This window comes from Watersipora subatra, chromosome 6 (assembly GCF_963576615.1).
Source record: "Watersipora subatra chromosome 6, tzWatSuba1.1, whole genome shotgun sequence".
NCBI classification, from domain to species: domain Eukaryota; kingdom Metazoa; phylum Bryozoa; class Gymnolaemata; order Cheilostomatida; family Watersiporidae; genus Watersipora; species Watersipora subatra.
Window position 1 is genome coordinate 15,630,918 of NC_088713.1, and position 23,562 is coordinate 15,654,479.

Genomic DNA, 23,562 nt, shown 5'->3' on the forward strand with positions numbered 1-23,562 from the left:
ATGGAGATATATAAAAAAATTGTGCAGAACAATTCTTTAATGAGTTATTTTGAGAACATATTTTGCTAATTTTTTGTTTTTACCTCTTCTGCAGACTCTGTTTATTTTCATTCTGTTGTCATTGATAGTGAATGAGCCATAGTTTATTACATTTCGATCTTCATACTTCTTATCTGTGGAAGAATTGCTGGCATAATTAATCAATTGTTGCTGCTCACCTATGAGTATGCTGTGTATATGTTGTTCAACTAGCTCTCTAACTACCAAGTTCTTCTTTGTGTTTTCAGGTTGGCTAATTGTGATAACATTGTTGTTAGGCTGGTCACTTCTAGTCAAACTCAGTACTGACACAATACTATCTTCTGCCAACCGCTTGGGGTTTCAGAAAACTTTTCCTTTTAGATCTTCATCAGGTTCCCTAATAGGTGAATCACCATACCATGCTGGACAAAAGTTTGGACTCAACATGCATTATTGACTATTTAGGAATATATGAGAAGTTCACTGTTTGATTATGATTTATTTTGTTATTATCATTTAATCCTAAAACTAGTGGTCCGTGACTTTACGTAGGTGTGTTTAAATATATATCTTTTTTGATGTGTAGTATAATATCACATCACCTGCTTGCAAGATGGAAAGTTTGATTGCTGTTGTCATACTGCTGTGCTTCAGTTAACTCACCTTTTTCTGTGGCTTCCTTTGACGTCATGCTTACAACATGTTAACATACTAAGGAACATTGAGTAAGTGGTCAATATTAATCAGTTGATTGGTATTAAATGCAACCACATTCATAATGTTCTGTGATCATTTGTCAGATTATTACTAGTACCAAAGTAATAAAGAAATATTGTAGTTACTGTTGCCGCTAGCTTGTCTTCATTGCTACGGCTTTACGCCATCTGATGTAATCGTCACCGTATGCCAACATGTGTTTGTCTCCTGTTTTGTGGATTCTGATTGATTTTTCAATTAATTACATTTGGAAATAGGTCATAACACCTATCTGTAGATTGCCAGTCATATAACTTGCAATCATGGTTTACATGGTTCAAGTGTACTACATACATATACCAGAAAGCGACTGTGTACAAGAGTAGTCTTCCATAAAACTTAGGCAAGTTTTTGCAGTTATTTTGGAATTCTTTAATGTGTAGGAGCAGGAGCTGTAAGATATTGTGTCATTAGCAGGCTTACTATTTTTAGAGTACTTGCTACATTTTGGCAAGTAGGTATCTAACTTTCCTAAACTTTTTTTTGGAAATTTAGGAAAGTTAATAGCAACTAATAACTTAGCCATATTCTATTAAGATTTTGATGGTGAAGTTATTAGTTATAGATTCAATCACAGTTTTAAGATTTTTCTCTTTTTATCCCATGCCGTATATTCTTTGCATATCATCCAACATAACATTCGGCACTGTGTTAACAATCTCTAAAGCGAAAAGTTTTTGCTCAGCCAGTGCAGTGACTACTTTCTGTTTTGATATTTTTGATGGTGAATTCCATATTTGCCAAAAGTCAGCAAAAGTTTCAAATCATTGCTTAAACAATTTTTCTCAAAGTTCAGCCCTTTTATGTACCTGAAGGTCCCATTAAGCTAATGGCTTTAAGCACAATGTAGAAAGGCAAATGAATGCACAAGGGCTAGAACTACCACATATAACTGATCATATGTGTTGCAATCCAAATGGCCCTACAATACAATAGACACCGTCTCTAAGGATGTAATTGTCTTTACTGAGCCGAGGCCAATTTTTGTTAGTGCATATATTGGTCAATGTGATAAATTGTTACGCGTCAAAAACATGCCAATAATTGATGACAACTTGTGGTCCAGTTGACATTTTTTTTTAGAACTGGCCATCATCAAGGCTGCGTGAAGCTGCGAGTAGAACAAGTGGTGCGATTGCTATGAGTGGCGTGGATATTACTTGTGTATAAAAGCGTGTATGATTGTGGCCAATGCCCGTCTTTAGTTCAGTGGCTACGTTTGTCAGAGTGATTGATTATGCTTGCAGAATTATGCAAACAATGCGTTGTTAGGCTTATCTCAGCAGTTACTCAAAAATGTGTCACATTTTGCAATAGCTTGGACAATGACGATGCCACTGGCGGTTGGTTACGCAAAAGGCCTGCTTCCAAACATTTCATTCTCATACAACTGTACATAGTCGTAGCTTTTTGTATAACTACATGTACCTAGGCAAATGAATCTTTATGTACAAAGTACAGTATTTGGTTAATAGAAATTAATTTTTGTTTGAGCCATGCATTGTATTCATAGATTGCCGATATTATTAAATTTTCAAAAATAAATTACACATTTTGGTGTCTTTTTTGGGTCTTTACCTGTCAAATAGTTCAAAGTCTTTCTGATTCTTAAGAAACCCAGATTCCTTGTTTTGCTTTGTCATGATGTTTCATAAGGATAGTTGACTGCAAAATTGGAAGTTTTGCTGTATTAACGTGGATTCACTTTTAAGGATAAGTAAATGAATTGACTTCATCATGTAACATAAAAAGAGTTCTCAAAGTTTTGTTGCAGAGAAAACTTGCAGTAAATTAAGTAGCTAATTTGCAGTAATTACTTTATTTACTGCAAAATATTTACAGTTACTAAAGTAATATGTAATTGATTTCAAAGAAAAAGCTTCAATTAATTGATTTGGTTTGTTTTAAAAATTGCCTAAATGTGAACAAATGTCGTTTGCGTTGTCACTAATGTCTGATCAGTTTTACACTTGAAAGACAAAAAAAACTACGCTGACACTTTGTTTTAAGAAAACAAAATATTGTAATGATGACTATCTCGAATTGCGAATAAAAGTTAGGTTTTGGCAAAATTTAATTGCTAGTTGCCATGTGATATCCTTTGAATTTTTGAAGCAGGATACTGTGAATAGATATCCGGCATAGATATATAAACTTAGATTGGCCAATGGGGAAAAGGCCTGTCAGACTTAAATAGCATGACGTTACGTAATTGTATTGTACCTAATGCTTAACTGCACTGTTGTTTACAATGGAGCTAATGAGGAGCAGGTGACAAAATCACATTTATTTTCACATAAAAACCTTTCTGGATACATAATCCAGTAAACAAAGGTGATTCTGTGATAATATTTGATAACCATCAAAAATTAAAACTATAAAAGTTGTGAAATGTTGCACACAAATCATGAGCCATCAGGGCTTTATTTGCCACTCCCTCTCTTATCCCGCATATCTCTCTTCCCCTTCTCATGAGAAAAAGTGGGAATGGGAAAAGAGAGAAGGGGGAAAGAAAAGAGGGGCAAATAGCACACCCACTTGAAGAGCCAGACCCTGGCTCGGTAGAAGACTAATATCATGCCGAACTAGAAATGACTCAATATGATGAGTTTTAATCTGATCAGGGAAGTGGAATCAGTGGCTTTATTAGCTAGAGCTAGAATGAGACCAATGAATCCAGGGTCGGGCCAGACTCAGGGTCAGCAATGAGGGCCAAGATCGGGTTGAACCGGGTCAGAATGCGCAATTTTTTTTATTCATAAAGAGATAGTTAAGAGATAGTTCTACTACAGCCAAATGTTGTGACATTAATAACATAAAATAAAAGAACCCATTATCACACCAATTATTATATTTTGTTTATAGATGCTTTGTTATTTATTCATGCTTGGTTTATAGATGCAATTTACAATTTATGGCTAGACATTGGTGGATCAATGATATTCAATGGGTGATAGATTAATAGCATGATTCGGCTAGTGTTTTTATTACATATTTTATTTTCAACTGCTATTATAATCAAAACAAGAAAAGATTAGTTGTGAAATTCTTCGCAAATATAGAAATGGATAATCCAGCACAGTGGAAAGCAAAAATCCATCACTTCCCTAAAACTTGTGGTATTAGTAAAAGAAACTAAAAGTGAAATTTGCTGGATTGAAGGTTCTTAGACGTGCTTTTAAGTTCCTCAGGATGCCTTCGTTGTAAATGCCTCAATAGTATTGAGGTGAACCCTTCTTTGTAATCTAACTTGCTGATGCATATTTTACAAATAACTTGGTATTTCCCTTTCTTGACTGGCTTCTTCATGAGCTCCCAGACCACCAACATGTTGATTATTTCTTGCAAAAAAACGTTGTGAAACACATAGTCAAAAGACTATTGTCGCAGACGTAAAAATATAGTCCGAACTCACCTTGTTTTATTTTGCCTGGTCCTTTCGCGCTAAGATTATACGCGACTTTATTTCAATTGCACTTAAAAAGCGATATAAAAGCTCTCTCATTTAGCCATAAACCTACCCGTGTCTTTGTATAAGAAAGCCTGAGGGCCGGGTGGCCCGACCAGGGCACCTCTGACCCGGTGGGTCAAAACCAGATGACCTACCCGCGCCGGCTCTATTCTTAGCTTCATAATGTGCCCTAATCGAAATATATATCTTTGCTATCTCACAAGCTAGGCTACTAGCATGAAGATTTATGCTTAAACAATAGCATGAAGTGCAACCTTAGCAACCTTTCCATAGTGGCAATTAGTGCTAGCCTGGGAAATTTTTTCACCAACCCAGCACTACTAAGCAACACTCTCATCACTTTCTCACTGTGGTTGCAAACCTCAATCACCAAAGGCAAAGACAAAGTCAAGCCACCACGATTCTTAACTGTGATTAGGGGATTCGTCACTTGGTTGACATCACAGTTGGTAAAATCCACTATGCTAGCGATACAATCATTACACTTCAGCTTTAGTGACCGAGATACATAGCCAGTTGTAAAATAATCATTCTGTCTCATTTTTGACTTAAAACATACTTGCATACTCATCATATTTAGTCATGTTTAGTTCAGCATGATATTAGTCTATTTACCAAGTCAGGGTCTAGCTCTTCGAGTGGGTGGGCTATTTGCCTCCCTCCTTTTTCTCTTCTCTCTTTTCCCCTTCCCACTTCTTCTCGGGAGAAGAAAAAGGATAAAAGAAAGAAGGGGAATAGGAGAGTGGGTGGCAAATAAAGCCCTGATGGCTCAAGATTTGTGATCAACACTTCATAACTTTTATAGTTTTAATCTATGGTGGCTATCAGATATTATTACATAATCGCTTTGGTTTACTGGATAATGTATCCGAAAAGGTTTTTATGTGAAAATAAATGTGATTTTGTCACCTTCTCCTCATTAGCTCTATTATAAACAACAGTGCAGTCAAGCATTAGGTACAATACAATGACATAACATCATGCTATTTACATGTAAGTCTGACAAGTCAACTAATGGGAACAGCTATTATTGGCCAATCTAGGTTTATATATCTATTATATTCAGTGAGCCTTTACTGGTCAACTCTTAACCATCCACCTGCTTGAGTCAAAATCATATATTTCTGCTAATTTTTTGATAAAAGTTTAGAATATGCACATACACATGTACACTTATGTTTGCACTGTAGTTTCCTTGTGCTCTGATTTGCTTGGCTTTAATGGCATCATTATGTCTGGAAACGCTCCCAATTTCTTCAAGGCTGGTTGCTTTTCCTAGTGCCGCTAACGCTAGACGGATTGTTTTCTTGGTTGCGTCAGTTCCATCTCTTCTTGCTCCAGTGCAGCCAAGCTATTTAATTTGAATTCGTTGGTGCGGAGCCGTTTCCTTGCTGGTCGATTAGGGCTGAGGCAAACCTGGCTGGAGGTGTTTGGCTTATGGACTAAGTCAGCTGCTACGCTGGTTACTTTGCAATATCATGAAAAATTAAGCAATGCCAACTACAAAACATGAAAACAACACTTATGCTCATGACATTCTCTTTGGGTTGAGTGTTTTTTGGAAACAGCCCTTTGCTTCTTGGCTCTTGCTCCTGACCTGACTGGCTCTTGTTTGCTTCTGTTTTGTATTCAGAACGAATGGGGTTATCAATTGGTTCGAGTGTAATACTTTTTCAGTATTCGAGATAATATAGAGGAGTATCGTGTGATGTTAGTAGAGTGTCGAGGCGGGTTTGTTTTGGTTGAACAAGAGTTTCAGTCCGCGGGAGTTGAAACTAATTGGAGTTTCACTGTTGCTACTGTCCAAAAGTGTACAATCCAATAAAAAGAGAAAGGTTACGTATGGGTTCCTTATGCAAAAAGAACTTTTACCCAATTGTGATAACTGTGCTCTCTTACAAAAATACGAAGAAAATAGAGAAGTAAATTGACGAGTCAATATTGCTGTTCTGTAGATACAATGGTAATGATAGCTGTAAAGTCAATGTGAACAGCTTCTAATGCCGATACTGTTACTGCAACAGTTGTAACAAGATTACAAGTGGTTTAGCGTCTTGTTTTGCCTACTAGATATGTTAAGGTCAACTAGGTAGTGAATAAGTTTATTTTTAGTTCTCCTTCTGTGTACAAATTAATTTCAATGAAGCGCTAACTTTTTACGCTTGGTATTATAGTCATGACTCAAAAACCGTTAGTTTTTTAGTCACGATTATCTGTCTGAGCATTATCAGCAATACATATAAAGTATTCAGCTAAATAACCTTTTAAACCTAGTGAAACACTTTTTGGGCATCCATTGTCTGCATATGATATTATGAAGACTTATGTAAAATGTATGTAAAATTATTGTACTTGACAAATGGGCTTTATAGAGGAGATTCTTGCAAAACAAATAAATCAAGTTCTTTCTTCAAATATACCATTTATGAGAATTACTCTACTTTACCGAGAACTACCTATTAGATATGTATAAATACATTCACACTTGCAACTAAACACAATCAAGAAAGGTTATAATTAAGTTATATAGCTCACTCATCACATAAAAATAAAACGGTAACAAATTAACTCTGTAGCTTTCTTTAATCAAGGGCAAGAAATTTGACAACACTTGTCATAGCAAAAAAGATTCACAAAAAAAGTCAGTTTTGCTCTATACAGCTCATATCATATTGTAAGCTCAAGTTACTGATTTCAACTGTGATAAAAATATGTTGTGTATACGCTATACATAGAAAAGTATCCATTTTTACATAATTTTAACATTAGAATCTTTATAACACCTCCTCAAACTGAGCTTCTTCAAGCAAACGTTTTTAGTGATTATATGCAAATCATACAATTGACGGTTGAATTTGATTATGCTAACAATACTCCAACAATGAGGTACACAGTATGACAGATAAATGGTTTCTTTAGCAGAATGCTAAATTCTCAATGTAGTTATTCATACAGCTTTTGATTGATGAATCATTCGATGATTCATTCATAGATGAATTTTGTCAATCCTAGAAGAACCAGTTAATCCTAGAAGAACAGGTATAAAATTAGGGAGTTTATCGCGACGCGCATATAAGGTAACTCTATAAATCTTAACATGCTAGATGCTCTTACCAAAGCAGGAAGTTGAGAAAGGGAGCAACTTTGGCAGGTTTTTTTTATATGTTTCTAGTTCGTGAGTAGTGTTATAGTTAGCCTATTTTGCTTCCATTTAATAAAATGAAAACAAGCGTCTGTTTACATTTAGCCAATAAAAAACATGTTTGCATTTTCGGCTGAGCTTAGTTTTTTTTGCAAAACACTTTTTATAGCTGTTTGTTCTGCACAATGATCAGACGCTTCATCTGATCAGAGTAAATTTCAATAATTTTAGATCTATGGACTTAAGGTGAATGCCTATTGGGCATTGGCTGTAGTTACCATCAGTATTTATATATAACCCTTTAAACTCTGGAAGTTCTTGTTAAGGCATACCTGTGTCCCTTGGCAATTTGCCAATGGTGGGCGGCATTGAGACTTATATGTAACATACCGAAATATGCTCAAAAACTAATGATAATTGGAAAACCTTATAATAAGGTCAAATAACCCACCAAAATTTCACCAAAAAGAAAAATAAGTGTTTCATAGTTCATTAGACCATGAGTATCTCTTTTAACCCTTTTAACCCTTTATACAGTTTTTGTTAAGGTGGGTCAGTATATCTTGGTGATTTGACCAACAATGGCAAGATTTGACACTTTTTATATATCCTACTATCTTTATAAGCTTATGATAGGTAGTAAAGCCCTAATTTAACGTCTAGCAACACACAGCAAACGTCACAAAATGGAAAAAAAAAACTTTTGTCATAGCTCATCGGGCTCAAACCATACTAACTTTTCTGGTCATAAAAGCATCTAAAAATCTTAAAAGTAGCATCATACTCGACACACCGCATGCGCGCACACACACGTACACATACTTCATCATTTTATGACTCAAAACTATCTGAAAACTTATAGTTAGTGACATATCATTCTTTGTTGCTATCACAACATCCATGACAAACTGAAAAATACAGGTTGTTTGGAATTTTGTAACAACATTTTCTCAATTAAGTCGTTGCTATAAAAAAAAGACGTACATAAATATATTTGAAAGCGGTTAAAAATTGAGGCACAATATCTGGTCTAACCCTCTGTGCACGAATTACTCTGATTGGTTTACGCCGGTATTTGGAAAAACAAATTATAAATCAAGTCATATTTAAATGCCTTCATGTGGCTGTCGATGGTTCCTGACACATCCTATGTAATGCCATAATGCTGAGATGTTAAGGTTAAAAGGTTAACAGTAATAATAATGCCAAAGGCTACCGAGCTGTTACAATAATATCTTTGGTAACTCACGCTACCTCAAACACGCTCTACTTTTTAAGCAGTACATTTCAAAAAAACATTAGACAAAAAGTACCCAAACTCATTCTGCAACATGTTTGTGGTTTTTTACGGCATCAGATGACATAAATTTTTGTGCTAAATAATTTGTTCAAATTTTATGAAAGCATATTATTCTTTGTATTAACCATCACTACTGTACCAAACAAACTCAGTAAAAACTACCACATGCATGCTGAGCATGGTTCGAGTTGTGTTTGCTGAAAATAAGAGAGTGTATTGTTATTTTGTTTGCTTTGAATGAGAATTACGCATGTGTAAGTCACACCCCTAAGTTTGGTAAAGAAAAATTGCGTTATCGAATTGGCTTTTATCCAGAGAGGGTCAATTAATTGCTTTGAATCTCACATGCTCTTTTTAAATAGTGGTCTCATAAACTCATATATCTCTAGAACTCATGAAAAAACACTTTTTTTGTATGCAAGGTTTATTAAGGTGGGATACTCAATTGTAATAAATTACACAAAACTTGATTGCTGAATGTGAGAATCATTTTAAATAGAAACATGAAATGTTTACTGCTACTACTAAAGGTAAAAGCAGACCCTATTTGAATAGTACTTGACACAGACTAAGGACTTAACTGCTATTGGTGCAAGCAAATACACTTGTATTAAAAATGTGGTGGATTTGGAGCTACAGTTATGATTTGCTGCTTTAAATAATTTGCTTGTAACATAAGAAAAACTTTGTGTTGTACTCAGGTTTATTTGGCTAATTACTGATAGCTTATCTGCCAAAAATGCATTAGGCCAACAGAATAGAACTTATTGGCCAATGCAGGTCTTAATAGTAGTAAGCTATTATGGATTCTTCTCTTTGACAGTTGTTGACATAAAAAGCCTGTGTGGCAACTAAAATACGGTAGATGCTCTTCCAATGAAAATACTCTGGGTTCAGAAAAGTTTACATGATAGGGATATTATGTTACACAAACTGTAAAATGCAGGTAAATTGCATAATCTGGTTTAAGGTCTTCCACAAATTCCTTGTTTGGGCCGTACCAGAAAAAGTTAAGCGTAACTTATTCAGTTTAAAAACTGAACATGAACTGTAGTAACAAAGTTTTGCATTGACAAGTTGTCAACCTTTATTAATTTTAGTCAGTTTTTCTGCCCATGATAATGGTAATTTTACAAAATGTAAAGAGGAATGCTCACCCGCACTGGCAGTTTGCAGCAGTTCTTTTTGTGTTTCTTTCCAGGCAACTAAGTTTAATTTCAAAAGGAGCCTAATAAAAATATTTTGTATTTCTTAAAGTAAAACAAAAATATGGCTTTACTATGTGCATTAGGAATGGTGTCTGTCAAAAGCCCTTCACAAGGTATCAAAATTAGAGTAAAAATGGCTTTTCATAAAATTAAAATTTATAACATAAATTTGGTATATGCACTCTAAGGCACCTGCAAAAATAAATTGTTTTCAATTACTTTTGAATAATTGTATGGCTTCCTATTGTCTGTGCCTTGTACACACAACTGAAAATGTGTAATGGCAAAATAGATTGCCAGGGTACAAATTCATCATTTCTTTACGTCATCAATGTTTGGACATGGGCTCACACACGAAAACATCCCCATATTTGTAGAAAACGAGCGTCATTAACTTATTTAATAGTATTTTTGGTGTTGTTTTGATGTTATAATAAATAAGATGCAAACAAAAGCTTCATTTGCAATTAATTATTGCAGAAGCTTTATGCTTTCAAAAATAAAAGTTGGCTACAACGAGGGTGGGCAATGATGGAATTACGTCACCAAAAAGCAAAGGATAGAGCCCTATGCATACGTTGTTTGACAATTCAAATGCAGCAAATGATATCAATATTCTATGGGTTATCTATGAGATTCTCGTTGTTCAAATCAATTATGAATTCCTCATCAACTTGACACTTTACACTATATGGTGTTCTTTGCGTGGTACAAATCGAAAACTTTACATTAAGTTATGTTAAGTTGAATATATGTTGTTGTAGGCACGCCATATAAAAGGATCTATTGTAATAGTGTTAGTTATCTAACTTTATTTAGAAATTGTGTACAGTTTTGCTCAATCTTCAAAGCTAAGTAGAAAGTCATGTCATGCCTGCATACATTTGATTGCTCAGATAAGTATGGTTCGCTAAAATAATTTTGAGTAGTCTGTATTAAAGGTTCAGCATATTAGTTAGTATTGTTACATAAATACTGAAGTTAACAAACTTATGAAATTAACCATGCTCATTTTGTGGTTGTCTAGAAGTATAAGATGAGCTTAGGAAAGTAACGCTTTGTTTTAAAATTGCCTGTCCAGTACTGTAAGATCCATTAGCGATGTTGACCATTGTTTCTCGTAGAACAGCAAAAGTATCATTTGGCACCTAGGTTAGTAAGATACTTACCTACTTATCTATGAACATGCAACTTATTTAAATGCAGAGTGTTTAATTTTTTGGATCGTATCCTGTATGCTTTAATCTTTAGTGGTTTTTAGACGACTTTTGTTCTATGATTTAAGGTGAACTATGATGTTGTGTTATGTCACCCTTTCTATTTCCTCACACTGCTCTAACGCAAGGTCTATGTTTCTGCTAAAATAATGACTTTTTATATTCTGGTTGACATCAGCCAAATTGAATATAAATAGTAACTCTGAAATTTCATCTAAAGCTGTGCTTGTAGTGAGAAATAGCTACTTGCGAGTTGGGCTCTTATCTCAAATTATTGTTTATAAGGAAAATCCGTAGAAATAGTTTTTTGAAATTTTAAATTTTGGAAATGGAAGGTTTGGGATGAAGCTTATACATGCAGTTTAAACATGATAGCTGTGAACTTCTTACTACATCAAATGTTTGGACACTGTCACACAAGATGTTTAGTTTGTACATACGGCAATAAGGCAAAAATATAGCTATAAAATAATAATCCGAATCCTTATTAAAATCAATGAGATTTTAATAATAAAATGAATTCAATATGAATTGACTATGACAATGCAAAATACAAAAATATTTCATCGCTCACAAAAATCACACCATGGCATATCTAGTACATGTACTGATGTAGTGATGTTATTATTGGTGGCAACTGTCAAGTGACATGTTCAGCACCGGATGTCATTTGTCTGGTTGCTTTTCGTCAATGCAAAAACAGCAGCAGCATTTCGGTTGGGAGTTTTCAAAGCAAAATTCAAGTTTTTCGTAGTAAATTTAAAAGCAGGGTTCTATTACATCTTTTTTGATGACTTGTACTACACAATGCACTAGTTTATCTAGCACAATGCCTCTTCAGGATACAATTAAACACAATTCGATTCCATTAAAATTGGCCAAAAACCTTTTTCACAACACCTGAAAAAAACTCAATAACTGATTTGTCTCATTTCAGCATTTATTGTGAGGAAAATGGCAATATTGTCTTTTTGAAAGAGTAGCAAAGTTGGAGCTGTAATCCGAACAAACGAAAGGTCATTAAAACATTACTTTGTTGCTGACTTTTTAACCTACTGTACTTTTATAAAATTTAGGCAATTTTTACCAGGGGATGTTTTCATTATATAACTACAATGGTTTCCATACAATTTCAAAAACTTAACGACCTTTATACAACTTTTTACTACCTGAAGTCAACCCTGTAATAAATTAAACACATCTCCTGATGGTGGCTTGTGCTCATTATTGTTTTATATAAGCACAGTTGGTATATGTATGTAATAACCCCAATAGGAGATCCAAATACTGAAACTGGGCTAAGTTTGGTGAACTATGTATTTTTACGTCACTCCATTTAGCCAACGCAGATTTTACATCAAGCTTGCTTCAATTGTTCAAATCTATCTATGGAGGTACATGTAAGTGTTGTCAAACACACACCCACACGCACGCACGCACGCACGCACGCACACACACACACACACGGTAAAGACACATGCGCGCGCACAAACACAGTAAACACAAACTTAGTTTGATATACTAAACTTTGGGAGATAGTGCAAAGAAAACTCAGAAGCAGTTGTATAGACAGAATGTGCTCTTTCGCAAGGTCACCTAGACAAGGTAGTTGGGTTATGGTTAGTTTCTGTAGTCTGCATTATTTTACACCATACCTTGTTTATGTGCTAATCAATCCCTAGCGCCATTTTGTTGAGGAATGCGACTAACAATTATTCAAAGCTACACTTGATTGATTCGTGATGCTATTGTGTTTGTCACATAAACACAGAAGTTACCTAGGATACAAAACTAATAAATCTTATTTTTCATCTAGGCTTGTCATGGGTATTTAATCTTGCCATAGTTATCGAGACTCATGATAGTAAAAAGCTGCTTGAAACTTAAGTAGACTTGAGCAATATTATATTTTTATTGTACTTAATAACTGATCTACGCCATTACGTGGCTGACGAGATAAATTCACTTAAACTAAGTTGAGGAAGTTTTCACTTGTGAAACTTTAATAACAGTCCCGTACCTGTCTCATTATTATTTATTTTGGCTAGGAATTATGTACTGAACATGTAGCTCACTTTCTATATCTTAGGTCTGCATAGACCTTTGCTTGGCAAACCTAAATACAACATCAATTTTTTCAGACAGTAGTGTTGTTAGCATAAATCCTGCTCTTTTTGATCCGACAAATGAGAAACTTGACCTCTCTTTGTTGAATGTGCACTTCAACTTTTTAAAGTTGAACCAAGCTTTCTCTAGACATTAAAGCGTTTGTATCATTTTTTCTAATGGATAGAACCTAAACAATCTGTTTCTCAAAATATTAGCTAAGTGTGTGCGATACAATTGACAATATATTTTGCAATTCTTTCAGCCAAAATTCTGGGCAGAACTTAATTGTAAGGGAATACATTTGCAGGTTTATCTTTCACAAGGTGAGATACTTGTGATCTTTCGGTAAATACTGCAAATAACAAATTTTAACGTTACATTTTAGTTCAGACCATAAACAAATAATACACTAAATAAATAAAAGTTACTGCAGGTACCAATATTTACTAAGTTTATCACACTATTTTGCTACTAATCTTTAAGATGTACATACCGTGCTTTTATAAAATTTTGATTATTTCACCAGAGGATGTTTTCATTATATAACGAATATGGTTTTTACAGGATTTCGCCGATTTAACGACCTACATACAATCTTTTACCACACAATGCTAACCCTGAAATAGATTAAACACGTCTCCTAAGAGTGCCCTGTACTCATGTTTGTTTCATGTAAGCACAATAGGTATCTGTTTATATTACTCCCTATAGATATCCCAATACTGTAAGTATGCTAAGTTTGATGAACTATGTATTTTCAGGTTCTTCATCTAGCCAACACCAATTTTTCATCAAGTTTATTTGATTGGACAAGTCTATCTTTGGAGGTAAGTTTAGTCACATACACAGAAAACATTAACTTGGTTTGATGTACTGAAGTCTTGGATATTGTGTAAAAAACTCTTGAGCAGTGCTATAGAGAGAACAAACTATTTTGGAAAGGTCATCTATGAAAGGTGGTTGGGTTATTGCTAATTTTTTAAATCTGCATTCGTTTATACCTTATCTCGTTTGTGTGCTTATCAATCACCTGCACCATCCTGGCGAGTAAAGTGACTAGCAAATATTCAAAGTTAAGCTTGATTGATTAGTGATGCAATCAGTGTTTGTGACATAAATACAGAAGTTACCTAGGATACAAAATTAATCATGCTCATTTTAATCTACACTCGTCATGGTTCCATGAACATATCATAATTATCTAGACTCTTGATAGTAAAAAGAGCTGGTTGAAAGTTAAGTAGACTTTTCCCATATTGTTCTCTTTATTGTAAGCTAGAGAGTTAAATGTACTTGAACCAAATTGAGGCCACTCCCACTTGTAGGACTACTATGAAAAACCTGTCTTGTTGCTATTTATTTTGCTCGCAATTTATGTACTGAAATAAAAGCTTGCTTTCTATCATTCAAGTTAGCTTAAAATTTTGCTTAGCAGAGTCAAATATCGAAACCAGCTTATTTGTAAGCAGTTTTGCTAAGCATGAATCATGTTCTTGTTGATCAGATAACTGAAAAAAATGGGACCTCTCTTTGTTGAATGCACACTTCTCCCTGTTAAATAGAATTCAAGATTGCTCTAGACATAGAAGCACCTGTACTAATTTTTCTTAAAGTTAGATCCCACAGAGTCTACTTCTCAAAGTAATAGCCATTGAAAAAGAAAGTTGCCATACGCCTGACAATATATTTAGCATTTTTATTTTGCAAAAATTTTGGTTCAGAACTTACACTATTCTTAAAGTAATCATTTTGCAGATCCATCTTTCACAGTGTGATAAAACTTAGAATATTTCAAGTCTGTGCTCAAATCCTGATTGCTAATTTAGTTTATCCACATTATACGCTTTTGATTCATTTTGCTGTTGGCAGAATGCCAACAGCAAAATGTTGGCATTCTGAACAACAACAACAACGGTTCTGCATCGACCACCGGCAAATTAACCCCGTGACCGGACAAGAAGCTTAACCCTCTCCCGGATCGAAGACAGTCTCGATGCTATGTCCGGCAGTCGACATTTTAGCACGCTCGATCTAGTGAGTGATTATTGGCAGGTACTCCTGGATGCAAACACGCAGGAAAGGTCCGCTTTTGTGACTTGGTTTGAGCTTTGGAAATATAAGGTCCTGTCATTTAGTTTGACCTTGGCTGGCTACATTCCAGCAGCTTATAGAAAGAGACCTGCGCGGGCTGCACTGCAGGAGAATCTTGCTGTAACTGGATGACATCATCGTCATTGCCCCAGACTTTAACACTCACTTGCAATGGCTGGATGAGGTATTACAGCGCCTAAAAAGAACTGGACTGAAGCTCAAGCCTTCTAAGTGTGAGTTCCTGCAGGCTCGTGATTGGCACTTTGGACATATAGACGGTAAGGAACCGGTAGCCACCCACTTAAAAAAGACCCTGGCAGTCTGGCACTGGCCTAATTCCAGGGGTCTCCGCAAGCTACAGGGATTCCTGGGTGCAGTAAGTTACTACCAACAGTGCATAACCGGCTTGGCCAAAACGGCTCGTCCTCTGAACCAACTCCCCAGCAAGGGGAAGGTCTGCTTTGGGCCTGGAGAAACAAGAGGCTTTGACGAGCTGAAGGCGATGCTGTCTTCAGCTCCCGTACTGGGTTACCCAGACCTGACTCTGCCGTACATATTAGATATGGACGCTAGTAATTGCAGACTCGGAGCGGTGTTATCCCAGGGAAAAGAGGAAGCTGATCAAGTAATCACGTACTTCAGCAGACACTAAATTTGCCGAATCAGAATTACTGTGTGAATCGGAGGGAAATGCTTGCCATTTTTGACGTTAACCTCTATGGGCGCTAGTTCCTCCTTCGCACGGATCATGCATACCTTCAAAGGATGTGTCGGCGCACTGATCCTTTCAACCAAGTGTCCAGATGGTTGGACATCTTTGCTGAGTTCCAGTTTACCCTGAAACAGAATGCCAGCTTCCGACAGGTCAAGGCATATGGGGTCAGTCGACAGACCTGTGAAGACTGTCAACAGTGCGAGCTGATCGATTTCGAGACGGATGACCGACCCACAGGGTGTTGGCTCTGGGGACCCAACAAAAAAAAGAACTCGAGCTTTGACCCGAGAATTGCAGGGATCGCTCTTGAGACAGCTGGTCATTTGAGCCCGCCTCTGCTCTTTGGGGTATCGAGGTCTAGCCCGAAGTCGGTCAAGGCTCTTGGACACTATTGGATAGCTCGGGTAAAAACTGGAGAGACTGCCACGGTAAATTTGGCGCGCATGCAGGCGGCCGAACGCAGACCACTGGCTTCCATGTATCTCTATATGCAGCAGGCAATGGAGTTAACTCCCAAGCAATAGGAACTGGGCGGGTTCGAGTCGTGACAACTACACTGCATTTGCCTATTCCTTTGACCGCAGAGCCGAGTACTGGAGGCACGTACTGTTCCACGCGGCTAGCCGAGAAGGTGCTCAATATGCTCCCACCTGTTCGAAAAACAGCTGAATGGCAGACTCACACCCTGGCCCAAAGTGGGGTAGAAAAACAGTCAGCCAGTTCTGCTTGACCTGGTATTGGCCAGGTATGATGGCCATAGTGAGGAAATTGGTCAGGAGCTGTGAATCTGCTAGGTGGTGATGCACAAAGACGACAGGGGAGCATGTAGCTGGCAGAGGCTATACGCATGTCGTCCCTGGCAAAAGCCGGCAGTTGACCTGGTTGGACCGATGCCGGAGGCACCAAAAGGTAACCAGTTGCTTCTGGTACTAACGGACCATTTCATTCAATAGCAGGATGCACTAGCCCTCCTGGATGCCGCGGATCCCATATTTTCAATGCGCTGGACAGACAAGCTTTTTTCTACATGGGCTTGCCAAAGCAAATACATATGGACCAACGGGCACAGTTCTAGAGCCAACTAATGGAAGGACTGTGCCTTCTATGGTGAGTAGTAAAACACGCACCACCACGTATTACCATAAGGCTATTGGCATGGGGGAGAGAAACAACCTGCAAATTGGAGATTTGTTGCGAGAGCTTCTGCTAATACGATGACAGAAAAAATGAGACAGGCTGCTACCTCAGATGATGCAGGTCTACAAGGGTACGCCACACTCTGCAATGGACAAAACAGGAAACCCGCTGATAATCGGCTGCAATTTGCCCCTCCCTGACCTGTTGAGAATCAGCCCGCATCCACTGGAGGACTGGCTCTCCTGCCTGTACGTACAAGGAACACAGAAGAGGTTAGAAGCGGTTCATGAGATACTGATGGAGGCCCAACAGGCTGTGAGATAGGAAGACCCAGAAGAGCCACCACTGTAAGCACAAGGAGAGTTGGTGTGGCTTCTGAACAAACACCAGCAAAAGGGAGAAGACCCCAAGCTACAGGCAAAATAAGTGGACCTTTTTTAAAATTATGAAGTTTTGGGCAAACGATAGTTCTTTGATAAAGAGACATGACCAGTCCTCTGACCAAAATTAGTACCGGCCTAAGCCTTATTATGTTTGTGAAAAAAAGCTAAGCACCAGCTACACTTGAGCCGTGACACGTTCCAAACATAAGAGAGGCTCGCGCCAAAAGTCAACAGGAGGACTGCCAGCTTCAGCTAGAATTGGCCAGGTGGCAAGCAGAGGAAGTCTCACCATGAAGAACAAAATACAGTGAGAAGAAAAGCCAGTTGTATTTGACTTGGAGGCAGCGGATCAGCTGCTCCAATCTAATCAGGGGATAATGGCCAAGGCTAACTCAGAACAAAGGGAGCCGACTACAGAAGAGTCAGTTAGCTAGCATAGTTGCCAGCCGAGCTAACCCGGACTGAGAGCCCTACCCAGCTTGACATGAGAAGTCTAGAAAGCCTATTCGGCATAACCCATGTCTGGCCTGAGCTACTTCTCCACCGGACAGGTATGGCGAGCGGACATGGCTGCAACGATTGGCAGCCAATCCGAGCACCTGTTCAGACAGAAAACAAGCGTGTGGAGGAGCCGTGAGGGGAGTGAAGCAGGGATCACTTGTGTTTACGCTCTACAGCTAAGCAAACCGTCTTCAGGATCTCTACACTACTACTAACACTCATCAAACACTTTTATCCACATGATTAAAAAAGGGGAGCTCACTAGTTTTTTATCTACTGAGCATTGCCTGTCCAAACACATAGAGCAACAAGGAAGCGAGGCAGGCAGACTTACTGGTCTCGGATGAGGAGGAGTCTGCACTCTCGAACCAAACTGCTTCTGACCAGCTGGCAGGTGCCACCAGCGGCCGAGTGAATGAGTGCTCTGGTCAAGCCGCTTCCTAGGATCCTGATTGAATTTAGTCACACCTGGTTGACACTCTGTCGGTCGAAGGCCAGTTTCAAACTGCTGGGAGAGTTGGCTACAAGTCAGTTTCCAACGGCCGAGAGGACACCGGCGATTTGGCCCCGGCCAAATCGGCAGCACCTCCTACCGAGGAGGTACTCAAAATACCTGACAGGGTAGATTGGGCGGCCGTGAATAAGACAGCAGAGGCGGCTGAGCTGGATCGGGTCTCTCACATGTTAGAGACCAAGTCAAATCAGTCACCCACATCTTCCAAGCCTAGCAGGGAGTTGACACGGTTGGACAAAACTGCACAAAAAGGATGGAAGCCGATTGTAAGGACTGAGCGCTTTGTGGACAAGACCTCTTGGGAGAGGAGAAAGGCCGCTATCGGGCCACAGGGACTTGTGCCAGGTCAAAAAACAAGCGCACAGAGGATCCGCCAGCATGTCTGGCCGCACTTTGCTCTCTTCATTTTCCCCTGCCGACATCAGCACATGTCACGTGACCAACTGATGTCTCGCAGGAGGACATGCAGAGGCAGCAAGTGTGGGACTAACCTTTACCTGGTGGACAGAAAGTGTGGCAATCTTTATGGCGCCTCCGGGGATGACAAGCCGCCCTGCCCCTGCAGGAGTGTTGGCCCACACTTACGCCAATGAAGAGGCCGGCCAGGGCGCAAAACTGTTTTTTCCCAAACAGGTTTACATTCGGCAGTAAAATTTTGGCTTCGAATTTGTTTTAGTGATTGAGTTTTAGTAATTAAAACCTACATCATTACATTAAAAATCGATAGTTATAATTAGAAAAGAACACGAAATTTCAAAATATTACTCAATATCGCTTAAATTTATGAGTTTTAAGTTAGCGCCTCTTACGTTTTAACAGCATTTTTTCAATGGTAACATAAATTTTACTATGTTATTTAGTATTTAGGGTTCCTTTCTAATTATAACTAGTGATTTCCAATCTAATGATGTAGCTTTTGGTTACTAAAACTACCTTACTAAAACCAATCCGAACCAAGATTTTACTGCCGTATGTAAACCTGTTTAAGAAAAAAAAATTGCCACCAAGGCCTAGGCCGTTCAGCCAGAAAACAACCAATCTCTGGCGGAGCCTTGGCAAAAAAAGCCGGACCGAAAGCAGCACGCACCTAGAGAGGAGAGAGTTGGAGCCACAGGCTGTCAGCCTTCTCACCATTGTAAGAAAAAGGAGACTCCCAAGCCTAGGCCTACCCTGGGCCACTAGAGTGGACCGACTCTAGGGCCTATTGAAAAATATGATTTGAAAAGAAAGAGCTCCGGCAGAAACGAGAGGTCCAACGCAACCGATTCTTCGAGGATAGCCGCTCGTGGTATCAGATGACAATCTCACAAGGGATGGTGGCAAACTCCCAAGGAATGCTCAACATTAAAGCCATGATGCCCTTTTCCTAGAGGATACCATCTCCCAGTGAGAAAATGGGACTTGACAGCACCGGCTCTGGGCACAGATGCTTTCCCCCTCCAGTGTTGGTCGGATGGCCCCTGTGGTCAGTCATGGGGAGAAAGTGTGGTGGAAGAGCATCACGAACGAGGAAGGTGTCGGCGTGATGATTGGTTGTCGGGCTGAGCCAGCCTTTTCCTTATGTTCGGAGGCCAGCGATAAAGGGCAAAGTTGACTTGGCAGTCTATGGGTCACCTAGCAGAAAGAAGAACAAAGCGTTATGGTGGGAAGCAGAACCCGCAAGGAGGCGGAGCCAAAAGACGAGAAGATTATAAAATGAGGAGCATATTAGAGAAACAGGGAGAGAGCAGTGCAGCTTCCTGCATACAATAGACATTGTGCATTGATAGTTGTTTATTCTTTATGTACGCATGCTTTTACCACTGTTATGATGATGCAAATATATCTAGTCTATAAATGTATGTTTATCCTCTGATAACAAGTCGGTTTTCTTTATTTACTTGGCTTGTAGATAAAGTGAAGGTCGCACGGTAAAATCCTTCAAAAAATGTGTATAACATACATGTATGTGTATACCATAGTTTGAAATATGGTGTCAAACCTCATTACGGATTAAGAATAGATTGTGTGGCTGAGACTTTTTGTGTGTAGAGTTTTTGTTAAGGAATTGTTAAGATGTGTTTGTAATGTGCGTTTTGCTTCCAATTTATTGATGACAATAAAGGAAATCTGACCAAACGGTAGCCTGACAGAACAGTGGCCTGGCAGCCCAGTAGATTCAAAGGGAGTGATAATAAGTATACTATACTATGAATCTCAACCACCGAGGGACTGTTTTTATGTAATGTGAACCTTTTTTATGACAATAAAGTTATTATGAATAGTTGCTGCATTTTACTATAAAACTACCTTGAAACTGTCCGTTATTGTTCAAAGCCAACTTTGCTAAAGCGCAAAGACCTTAGGCTGTAGTAGTACGATATCATGCACTGGTTGAGTTGATGCTTAGAAAGAGCACTAGACTTGCTGAATCAGAGCATTTTCCTACACAATATGCATTTTGATTTGCAGTATTTCGCAGCTAATTTTTGCATTTTCATGATCACCAACTTCCAACAGATAGTTTTACTGTTTTTTCAAGAGTAATAAATCATAAAACGAAAAATAAACTTTTGATAGAGTTAATAAAAGCACACAGAGGACTGTACAACACAGCGCACACAAATAACCAAGGTATTTTGAACAACAATGTAGCCACCCTGCATATCTTACTTATTCATACTTTTTATTTTTGCGGCAGATTTTATATTGAACCATGGTTTGTGTTTGAAATTTTCACTTAAAAATGAATGGATCAAACTGCCTACATAGCATTTCTATATCACAAATTATTTGTAAGTTTTTTTGTAGCTATGGCAAGCAAAGTACCTGACTCAGACTCATCTGATGATTCAGAGAACACTTGCGAGAATTTGTCAGGTATGGCATAGTTTATAAGAGTACTGGCTTTTCCGTTAACCCTTAACCGAAAAACCTTCAAATGTTAATGGCCAGTATTCCGGCATTAAGTCGGGTGTGTCAAAAAATCTAACAGCTGAAATGCCGGCATTAGAATGACTCAGTTTTTGAATACTGCTTCTAATTAACAGAGGAAACCAATCAACTTTATTTCTGCTCGAGGCATTAGACCAAAAATTTCCCTTCCATGTTTAGCCATTTTAAAATATCTTTATCTACTTCCTTGGTTATAATAACAATTTTTTAATGTAGCAATTTCACAAAAAAACTATACAACTGTTTTTGATAGGTCATGGATGATTGAGATGCAAATGATGACTTATATGATACTAACTATAACTTTCTCATTTATTTTGAATTAGGAAACGATGATGAACCTGTGCTCGATAGATATGATGCTTTTCTCAATAGTTTTACTAGTTTTTAAAATAATTTGAATCTTTTAGGTTTTGTCCTGAATAACTGTAAAAAATTTGTAATACATATACTGAAATTGGCTGTGTGTTGCCGGTAGTGCTTGGCACGATTACTTGTTGTCTAAAAGGTATTTTGGAAATCGGGTTTGTTGATACAGGTTTGATGTCTAATATTTCCAAACATCAGACATGTTCTAAATATTACACCTCAATCATAACTCAATTCATTTTATTTATTAGGTTTTATTATTTTTTGGCTTGCAGGCTTTCTACAGGCTTGCAGCTGTAACCTTTTTGAAGTTTGAACCCAAACTGTCGGTTTACAGGCATTGTATAGGGTGTGTCAGAATCTCTATCCGCCACAATTCCGGCATTCTCCTGGCTTTGTTTACAAAGCCGTTTTTAAGTAACAGCATTAACTAGTCAAATTAAATTTTGCACAATGTATTTGACCAAAAATTTCACCTCCATTTGTAGCAGTTTCTGAATATCTTTACCTACTTCTTTCGTTTTAATAACAAATCCCATAGGAACAATATTGCAAAACATTTAGACAACTTGTTTGTTGGTAGGCCATACATGATTATGATTCAAGTAAATAATTTTATAATACTAACTATTATTTTCTAGTATATTTTGAGTCATAAAATAATTATAAACATGTGTTCAATAGATATGATGCTTTTGTAAACTTTGAACTAGTTTTTTAAAAATCTTACAAACTTTTTATAGTTTTAGCCCAAATAATAGTAAAGTACTGTTTTTTTCTGTTTGATGACATTTGCTGTGGATTGCCCAAGTTTTCTTACTAGTGTTTTACCAATCATAATTGTATTATGTGCCTGTTTAGATATAGGTAATAGAAGTTTTAAAACTTCGAACTGTTGGACAGATCGCCCAGCGTTACTGATGCACATTAAAAAAATTCCTGGGTTCAAAGAGTAAATGTGTGGCTCATCAAACAGTTTTTAAAGAGTATTTCAAAATAGATCAAGTTTTTTTCCACTGTTCTCGACAGATCCCGGCAACAAAACCTGAACATGAAAATCAAAAACAGAACTGGTAAGATCGAAATGCTCTAAATCTTTTTTACCCAAGATTCGAGAGAAGATAAATCCGCAAGTTCAACGAGTTTTATTCCCTGGGTTGGGCACTGATTGTCAAATTTTATTACTATTGTTTTGCAAAATATCACTGTCTTTTGAGCACGATTAGATATACTTGTTAGAAGTTCAAAACTTTAAATCATTGGAGGAACTGCCCAGGGTTGCTGATACAAATTGACAAGGATAGCTAAGGTTCAAAGGGTTAATTAGTGGTCAGTGAGTGCAATGACTCATATTTGGCAATAGTTATTTGCAGTTTTATATGATAAATCTGAAAGCCCCAATTTTTAAGGACAGAAGTGGTAAGGTCGGTCACTGTACTGCCTTTATATGCAATGAATTACAGCCACTAAATTAAAGTTTTCAGATTTTGATCAGCAATATTACTCAAGTTCAAATCATCATCCATTAAAGATCAGAAATTGTTAGGCCTAATTATGATGGTGATTGTATGGAAGAGATTTTCTGGCATTTCAATTTCAATAAGAGTATTGAATGTTCAATAATCAGTGTGAAATTCTGCCACTAGTTTAGTATCAATGGTTAGAATAGCAATCACTCATAGTTTAAACGTTG

The 23,562-nt window shown here is 37.6% G+C and overlaps 1 protein-coding gene across 1 annotated transcript in view; it reads left to right on the forward strand.

The window, feature by feature from the left end:
- Positions 1 to 15,968, forward strand: part of LOC137398072 (uncharacterized) — a 40,952-nt gene extending 24,984 nt beyond the window's left edge. Inside the window, exons 3-4 of the mRNA XM_068084175.1 lie at positions 13,987 to 14,052; positions 15,510 to 15,968. Of these exons, the coding sequence (XP_067940276.1) occupies positions 13,987 to 14,052; positions 15,510 to 15,968 (525 nt within the window). The remainder of the gene's footprint in view (positions 1 to 13,986; positions 14,053 to 15,509) is intronic.
- The last annotated feature ends 7,594 nt before the right edge of the window (positions 15,969 to 23,562 follow it).